Source organism: Barbus barbus (genome assembly GCF_936440315.1).
Source record: "Barbus barbus genome assembly, chromosome: 4".
In the NCBI taxonomy this organism is placed as follows: domain Eukaryota; kingdom Metazoa; phylum Chordata; class Actinopteri; order Cypriniformes; family Cyprinidae; genus Barbus; species Barbus barbus.
Window position 1 is genome coordinate 39,840,319 of NC_136732.1, and position 9,559 is coordinate 39,849,877.

General features: G+C 38.4%; 1 protein-coding gene across 1 annotated transcript; it reads left to right on the forward strand.

Moving 5' to 3' along the window:
• Window positions 1-207: 207 nt before the first annotated feature.
• LOC306864046 (uncharacterized protein) lies at window positions 208-6,192 on the forward strand. The gene is made up of 2 exons (XM_079407741.1): window positions 208-935; window positions 5,168-6,192. Exons 1-2 carry the CDS (start codon window positions 487-489, stop codon window positions 5,181-5,183), a joined length of 465 nt encoding a protein of 154 aa, XP_079263867.1. The 5' UTR covers window positions 208-486; the 3' UTR covers window positions 5,184-6,192.
• The last annotated feature ends 3,367 nt before the right edge of the window (window positions 6,193-9,559 follow it).

Here is a 9,559-nt window from a genome sequence, read left to right on the forward strand (position 1 = left end):
TCTGTGGAATGGCTCTTAACCATTTGGGAACTGAAATATTTGACTAATCTTATTTTTCTCTACCACCAATCAGTTTGTTGATCGGCTTTTTTTTAAGGAAACAAATCAGCGCACCTTCCCCGTATTATTCCCTCCTCTCGCCGCTTCACTCCAGTCCAGCGGGGGGCGCTAAAACACTCGTTTGTTTGCCGAACACCATTAAACCTCAGAGGAAGAAGATTCGTTTCACCGCGCTCTCTGTTGTTTTGTTGGGATGCCGGTTTAATGCAAACTGTTAGAAATGTTGTTTCTGTAAATAGAGAAATACAGTTTTTGGATCAGGTCAGTAAGTACCTGTAATATTTAAGTTTTGAAGCAAGCAGGAATATCTGGAGGAGTATCATCTGAACTGAGATCTGCTGTGAAGATGGTGTTTGTTAAAGAAGAGAGTGAGGAGAACATGATTGAACCAGAAACCAGGAGAATAAAACACGAGGAACCAGAAACATGGAGAATAAAACACGAGGAACCAGAAACATGGAGAATAAAACACGAGGAACCAGAAACATGGAGAATAAAACACGAGGAACCAGAAACATGGAGAATAAAACACGAGGAACCAGAAACCAGGAGAATAAAACACGAGGAACCAGAAACCTGGAGAATAAAACACGAGGAACCAGAAACCTGGAGAATAAAACACGAGGAACCAGAAACATGGAGAATAAAACACGAGGAACCAGAAACCTGGAGAATAAAACACGAGGAACCAGAAACATGGAGAATAAAACACGAGGAACCAGAAACCTGGAGAATAAAACACGAGGAACCAGAAACCTGGAGAATAAAACACGAGGAACCAGAAACCTGGAGAATAAAACACGAGGAACCAGAAACCTGGAGAATAAAACACGAGGAACCAGAAACATGGAGAATAAAACACGAGGAACAAGGAGGTTGGTGTTTATTCTTCATTCATCTTTAATGACTGTTTGGGGTACATCCACAGATCCTTAATGTAAAAATAAGACCTTAACTTTCAAAGTTTTAATGGAAATGTGACTGGACAGTGTGGAGATTTAATTATTACTTTAATTAGACTTTATTTGTGCTTTTCGTAATCGTGAAACTGTGTTGAACTCAGAGCGTGTGAGACTGAATGTGTTTTTGAGTAGAATCCAGTGTTTTAGTAAAGTCGCTATAGGACTGCGGTTATATTTCAACCATCGTGAATGTTTCAGTGGAGCATTATTTGCTTGTTCAGTACATTCCACTGTAAATTAGGCTTGCTGCGATAGACGGTGTTGGCGGGGAAACCGGTGTTAAGCCGCAACACCGGTTACTTCACTTGCCCACCGCGGCACCGTCCCTCACCGTAATTTAGATTTTTTTTAATGGTAATAAAAATCATTTAGTTCAGTTAGAGAACAGACACTACAATTAAAACTGAACACGGATGTTCAATGCAACACATCGAGCGAACGACAGTCGGATCAGATTTCACTGAACACGTGAGGAGAGTGAGCCTAGGTGAGACAGACAAGACGATGGCAGAAGAATTTCAAAACGAAATGTAAAAGCGCCTGTTTAAAAAAATATTTTGGATTTTGAAAAGCCTGTTGACCTGGCATTTATCTAAGGTGATGTTGGAAGGTTTTTTTTTTTAACATTCGTTTCTCATTTATTTGGTTCCACAGTATTTGCTAGTTTTTATTTTATTTAAACTGTGTGATTTCCCCCCAAGTGAAAGTAAAATGCGCACGGTGCTTTTACAAGCAAAGGAAAGTGGGAAAACTCAAACAAACAACTGCTTGATGCCGAATTGCCGCAAATTCGAGGAAAAGAGAGAACTCAAACGAGCCCACCACCACCACGGTATTATATTATATTATTACCGGTGTTGTCTCACGTCGATTAACCGGTGGGAACATTTCCTCACCGTCACAACCCTACTGTAAATCAGTAACAGTTTTGCAGCAGGCTTTGCAAAAATGCAAACAGACTTTTACTGTAAGATATATTTGACCCTGGAGCACAAAAGCAGTCATAAGTAGCACAGGTATATTTGTAGAAATAGCCAAAAAAAAAAACATTGAATGGGTCAAAATGATAAGTTTTTCTTTTATGCCAAAAATCATTAGATTAGGGTATTAAGTAAAGATCATGTTCAATGAAGATATTTAGTAAATGTCCTATATCAAAACTTAATTTTTGATTAGTAATAAGCAGTGCTAAAAACTTAATATGAACAACTTTAATAATTTCAAAATATTGAGAAAATTGCCATTATTTATATAATTTTTTTCCACCCTCAGATTCCAGATATATTCCAAATAGCTGTATCTTGGCCAAATATTGTCCTAACAAACCATTAAGATTTCAGATTATGCATACATCTCAATTTACCAAAATTGACCCTTATGACTGGTTTTGTGCTCCAGGGTTACATAAACCTGACAGCATTGTCACAACATGGAAGTAAACGTGTTTATTCTAATGTCTGATCTGTAATCAGTGATTTCTGATGTGTAATTGTTCAAGTTCAGTCAGATTTTATTTGTCTCAAAATTGTTCAGTGTTTGTGTGTGTGTGTGTGTGTGTGTGTGTGTGCGTAAATCAAGCCAGTGACCAAACTAAGCAGTTTTTTATCCTAATAGCATGAATATAATCGATTGAGTTTCCCTCTTTTCCTGTTTCCTTTGGTTTAAATGGCTTGTAAAAGCACCGTGTGCATTTTACTTAAATTAGCGGCAATTTAGCATCAAGCAGTTGTTTGTTTTAGGTTAATTTGAGTTTTCCCACTTTCCTTCGCTTTTTAAATAGCTTGTAAAAGCACCATGTGCATTTTACTTACACTTTTAAATTAGCTGCAATTCGGCATCAATTGCTTGAATTCGATTCAAGCATCAAGAAGAGTGAGACAGACAAGACGATGGAGGAAGTGTTTCAAAACGAAATGTAAAAGCACCTGTTTTAAAATTTTGTATTTTGAAAAGCCTGTTGACTTATGCTATTTGTGATTTAAAAAAAATAAAAAAAAGTTAATTTTCATAGCTTGAATTCGATTAAAGCAACAACAAAATACAATGTAGAACATATAACTTTTATTAACAAAACGAATAAAAATACACCATGCTATATGCCTAATAACAAATGACTTGCACAAAGTTTAAATAACTGAAAATCAGGAGCCTAAAGACTGTGGAACAAATAATTATTGATAATTATTATGAAAGGTAGAAAGTTTAGCAAAACGAATAAGAACGTTTGGAGGCACAGACGGCATACATCATTGATGAAAAAAAAATTACACAGTTTAAATAAAATCAAAATCTGCAAACACTGTGGAAGATAAATAAATGAAATGAATATTTACAACCTGAATTCTGGAAATGTTGGGAACTTTTTTAAATTTGAATAAAATGAAAACTAAAAGACTTTCAAATCACATGAGCCAATATTTTATTCACAGTAGAACATAGATAACATAACAAATGTTTAAACTGAGAAATTTAGCAGTTATGCACAAAATGAGCTCTTTTCAAAGTTGATGCCTGCTACAGATAAAGTTGGGACGGGGGCATGTTTGCCATGGTAGCATCTCCTCCTCTTTTCAAAACCGTTGAAGACGTCTGGGAATTGAGTTTCTGGAGTTTTGGTGTTGGAATTTGGTTCCATTCTTGCCTGATATAGGTTTCCAACTGCTGAAGAGTTTGTGGTCGTCTTTGACGTATTTTTCATTTAATGATGCGCCAAATGTTCTCTGTAGGTGAAAGATCTGGACTGTAGGCAGGTCAGTTCAGCACCCGGACTCTTCTACTATGAAGCCATGCAGTTGTAATAGCTGCAGTATGTGGTTTTGCATTGTCCTGCTGAAATACACGTCGCCTGGAGAGGAGCATATGTTCTTCTAAAACCTTTATATACCTTTCAGCATTCATAGTGCCTTCCAAAACATGCAAGCTGCCCATACCCTATGCACTTATGCGCCTCCATACCATCAGAGATACTGCTTTTGAACTGACCGCTGATGACACGCTGGAAGGTCTCCCTCCTCTTTAGCCCGGAGGACATGGTGTCCGTGATTTCCAACAAGAATGTCAAATTTGGACTCCGGACTGACCATAGAACACTTTTCCACTTTGAAACTGTCCATTTTAAATGAGCCTTGGCCCACAGGGCATGATGGCACTTCTGGACCATGTTCACAAATGGCTTCCTTTCTGCATGTTGAAGCTTTCGTTGGCATCTGCAGATGGCACGGCGGATTGTGTTTACTGACAGTGGTTTCTGGAATTAATTCTGGGCCCATTTAGTAATGTCAATGACAGAATCATGCCGATGAGTGATGCAGTGTCTGAGGGCCAGAAGACCACAGGCATCCATCAAAGGTCTTCGGCCTTGTCCCTTACACACAGAGACGTCTCCAGTTTCTCTGAATCTTTTGATGATGTGATGCACTGCAGATGATGAGATCTGCAAAGCCTTTGCAATTTGACATTGAGGAACGTTGTTTTGAGGAACGTATTCTACAATCTTTTTACACACTCTTTCACAAATTGGAGAGCCTCTGTCCATCTTTACTTCTGAGAGACTCTGCCTCTCTAAGATATCCCTTTTATAGCTAATCATCATATAGCTTATCAACTTAATTAGTTGCTAGATGTTCTCCCAGCTGAATCTATTCAAAATGTCTTGCTTTTTCAACCCTTTGTTGCCCCCGTGCCAACTTTTTTGAGACCTGTAGCAGGCATCAAATTTGAAATGAGCTCATTTAGTTTGTGTAAAATTTCTCAGTTTAAGCATTTGTTATGTTATCTGTTCTATTGTGAATAAAATAGTGTCTCGTGTCATTTAATAGTCGTTGTTTTCATTCAAATGAAAAAAAAATGCCCCAACATATCCAGAATTTGGTTTGTAAAAAAAATTCTTCCCAATATCACAATAAATAAATTGTCAACAGGCTTTTCAAAATCCAAAATATTTTAAAACTGGTGCTTTTACATTTCATTTTGAAACAAAGGTGGGAGAACAGTGGTGGGCAAGTGATGTAATCGGTGTTGCGGCTTAACACCGGTATCACCGCCAACACCGTCTATAGCAGCAAGCCTACTGTACACAAATATGTAATCCTTTTATTTTTCAAATGTACCAATTGATTTTCATCTTTATAATGATTTGATTTTAGGCCTGATGAAAATTAAAAAAGAAAGTCAAAATCTCAATGAAGTGGAGGAGAAACATCAGTGTCAGAAAGATCATGATGCCAATGGAGAAAAATCAGCGAGTTGCAGCATTCAAATAACAGACGCCAAAAGGCCTTTCAGCTGCTCAGAGTGTGGAAAGACTTTCAAACAGAAAGGAAGCCTTATGAAACACATGAGAGTCCATACTGGGGAAAAGCCTTTCAGCTGCTCTCAGTGTGGAAAGAGTTTCACAACTAAAGGATACCTTAAAATTCACCTGTCAATTCATGCTGGAATAAAGCCTTTCACCTGCTCACAGTGTGGAAAGACTTTCAAACATAAATCAAACCTTAAGAAGCACATGTTAATTCATACTGGGAAAAAGCCTTTCAGCTGCTCTCAGTGTGGAAAGAGTTTCACAAGTAAAGCATACCTTAAGATTCACATGTTAATTCATGCTGGAATAAAGCCGTTTCCCTGCTCACAGTGTGGAAAGAGTTTCACAAGTAAAGGAAGCCTGAGCAAACACATGTTAATTCATACTGGGATAAGGCCTTTCAGCTGCTCCCAGTGTGGAAAGAGTTTTACACAGAAAGGACACTTTAATGATCATTTGCTAACTCACACTTCAGAAAAGCCTTTTACCTGCTTTCAGTGTGGAAAGAGTTTTATGAAGAAAGGACACCTTCAGAATCATTTGATAACTCACTCTTCAGAAAAGCCTTTCACCTGCTCTCAGTGTGGAAAGAGTTTCATATGTAAAGGATACCTTAAGAAACACATGTCAATTCATGCTGGAATAAAGCCTTTCACCTGCTCTCAGTGTGGAAAGACTTTTACACAGAAAGGACACCTTAATGATCATTTGCTAACTCACACTTCATAAAGCCTTTCACCTGCTCTCAATGTGGAAAGTCTTTTGCGTGTAAAGGATACCTTAGACTCACATGTAAAAGGGGTTATCGGAGGCCCATTTTCCACAAGTTGATATGATTCTTTAGTGTCTTAATAAAAAGTCTATAACATGCTTTGGCTAAAATGTCTCAATTGTTGTGTAAAACAACACAATTTTTACCCTGTCAAAAACAGCTCTGTTCACAGCCAGCGTGTTCCTTTAAATGCTAATGAGCTGTGTTCACCTTGCCTCTCGCTTTAGCAGGGCTACAAGCCACTCTCGTGAAACTGTAAACTTTAGCTGCAGAACTTGCTAACTAGCACATTATTATGAAAGGCGATTTGCAAAGATTCTTTAAGAAAACCTTACACTCACTACTTCAGTCGGTGAAGCTGGATCACAAATGATTTGCGTGAACAGACGGATTTAAGTAGATTGGGGGCACATTCCCTTTAAAACCAAAATCAAGCCACTGCATCTTCAGCAGCTCAGATGAGTAGTCCGTGTCCGCCAGCAAACGTCAAAATGAATAATGGCTTTGACCTTTGTGACCTCATAATAATATTAATAATTTCCATATGTGACCTTTGATCTCATAACGAGTTTCAGATGTGGAAATCGGTGGATCGTGAAACTCCGAGTCATCCGGGGATGAGGCATGTCGTCCGGTAGGAGGAAAAAAACATAAATGAGTTGTCAAGTAATGTTTTTGAAGATTTTATGGAGCAAAACATCCAAGCCATTAGGCAAGGGCGTAACCATGGTATAGATATTGGGGGGGGGGGTGTCACAGTGCTGACATTCTCCAAAATGTCAGCACTGTGATCCAAACCGTGAAACTCAATTGTTATTAAAAAAGAAAGAAGAATTGGTTGTTTTGTGTAAAGAGAGAAGAGACAGATTGAGCGTTTGACTTCTCTCTGTCGAGAAGGAGAGAAAAGGTGGGGGCCGGCTGTGTCTGTGTGTGTGTGAGTGAATGAGCCTATTGTGTGTGAAAAGATACATAAACTGACGGTGTGTGTGCGTATGTGCTCAAGCCGAGTGTAAGTGTGTGTGAAAAAAAGGAGGGAGAGCGAAGGAGGGAGGAGTAAAGGGAGATTTACCATTGTTCGTTTCATACTACTTTGGATGAGACGGGCACAAAATAGAGAAAAAGAAACACCTTGAACCAAATGAATGTGACAGTGAAAGAGAAAATCAGTTTCAGGATGCTTGGGTAAAAACACAAGCTTTTTTGGAATCAAGCTTTGTTGATTTGAATGGGCAGGTACAAAAGTTGACAGAATTCAAGTAAAATAATTTTCTTTGAAAATTGATTAAAATGACAAATTTGAGAGAAAAATCAATTGAATGGCCAGGAATACTTTGGGAAGATGTGATGCATAAACATATAACATTTGACAACAAATTTATTTAGGCTCTGTGCTCCAGCATCTTCCCAATTGGAAAATAAATTAAATGTAATTGACATTCCAGTTGATCTAGTTGTAGAACCCTATCTTAAACGCAACTGCACAAGCCAATGGGCAGTGCTTGAAAAAGGAGCTTCAGTCCTTGGCAATGTTCATCTTAGAGTGTCAGCTGACACAATAGAAGTAATTTGGACATCTAAAATTCCATTTACATCACAAGAAACAGGGAACGTACAGCCACTTTATATGACTGGCAGAACTCTGAGACGTTTACTGGAGACAATTGAGCAAGAACGTCAGCTTCAGTATACACAGCATGTGTGGGTGGAGATTCACAAGGATCAGGAAAGAGCAGAGTCATCGCAGTTTGAAATGTTAAGCAGATGAAAGAGCCAAAAGGCTTTGGGTTACTCTTTTAAATTTAAATTATTAACCAGAAAACACATTGTGATTATTTTGAAATATTTGAGACAAACCAACCAGATTCTATAAATAAGGTGACAAGTCCTCAGCCCAGTAAAAGTCCAGGTGTAATCAGGGGTCGGATACTTTTAGTGGTCCTCGTCTGATGAGCTTGGTGAAGAATAGCTATTAAATTCAAATCACTGGGATTAAAGAGGTAAATCACCTAATAAAAAGAGAAATAGTTAAGTTAAAACAATTTACCAAGCAAATTGATAGATAATTTCACAATGTTTACTCCAGTAGAGGTATTGGCCTCTGAGAATCCAGCATGTAAAGGAAACAATAAGGGAACAAGAATTAGGGGTGTTGACCTTATTCAAACAGCATGGGATCAAATTATTAAAATTGGAAAGGGAAAATAAAAAAGAATGAATTAAAAGAAAGACCACCTTCATATGCTCCTTGCTGTGACCAGGTTGTTAACCAGATGCCTTTGTTACAGGGAAAAATAGATATAAAAGGGCCCATAGAATTTGAGGGGTATGTACATGACACGAATCCAGAAGAAGAAATAGATGAGCAGAGCTGCACAGAACCATTAGACAATAGGGAGGAAAAGCATGCTCACAGGGCTGTGAAGGAGGGGCTGGAGCCACAGGAGGAGGGGCAGTGGACATCCACACCATTGCCACAATCCAGACGAGAGAGAGAAAAAACAACCTACAAAGAGGAGCCAAGGATTGAAAGAAGGGGGACCAGGAACTACAAAGAGAAAAAGAAATCAGGTGAGCCTCACACATCTTACAGCAATGCTAGAAGATTTGGAAGAATGCCACAAGCAAGTGAAATCAGCTGGTAGAGGCAGGGAGAGCAGGCAGAGAGATCACTACAACAAGACCTGGATGAATTGCTGCACCTGCAATTAATGCAACCTCACTCAAGTCTACATTACTCTGTCCAGTGGAAGCAGTACCCAATGCAAACTGCCCAGGTGAAAAACAAGTACACTTCCATAATGTACTTAAAGTGCTCTATTTTCGCGCACTAATTTTGTACTTAATATACTAAAAATTATCCTTTAGTACTTCTTAAGATAAACTTAAGATCATCTAAGTGTACTCAACTGTGCTATTTTGAGACACCATGAATATGAACTAAAATGCACTTTTAGCATACTATCTTTGTATTTAAAAAATGTATTTAGCTACCACTTGTAGAACACTTGAGTGTACTAGTGTATGAAAGATGGGTTCAAGTGTACTACAAGTGGTAGCTAAATACATTTTTTAAATACAAATATAGTATGCTAAAAGTGCATTTTAGTTCATATTCATGGTGTCTCAAAATAGCACAGTTGAGTACACTTAGATGATCTTAAGTTTATCTTAAGAAGTACTAAAGGATAATTTTTAGTATATTAAGTACAAAATTAGTGCGCGAAAATAGAGCACTTTAAGTACATTATGGAAGTGCACTTGTTTTTCACCTGGGTGACCCAAGCTGCCTGAAGGGGGAGCCAATGGGGGAAGCTGAGAACCCCACCACTTACATCCAGAAACAACTGAGACGATGGAAAGAAGAATTGGAAAGAGATCCAGAGCAAGATAGAGTACTGACACTGAGTACTGAATATGTTGGGGGTGCAATCAGCCTGGGCACCTCAGAAGCGAGTGTCACATCAA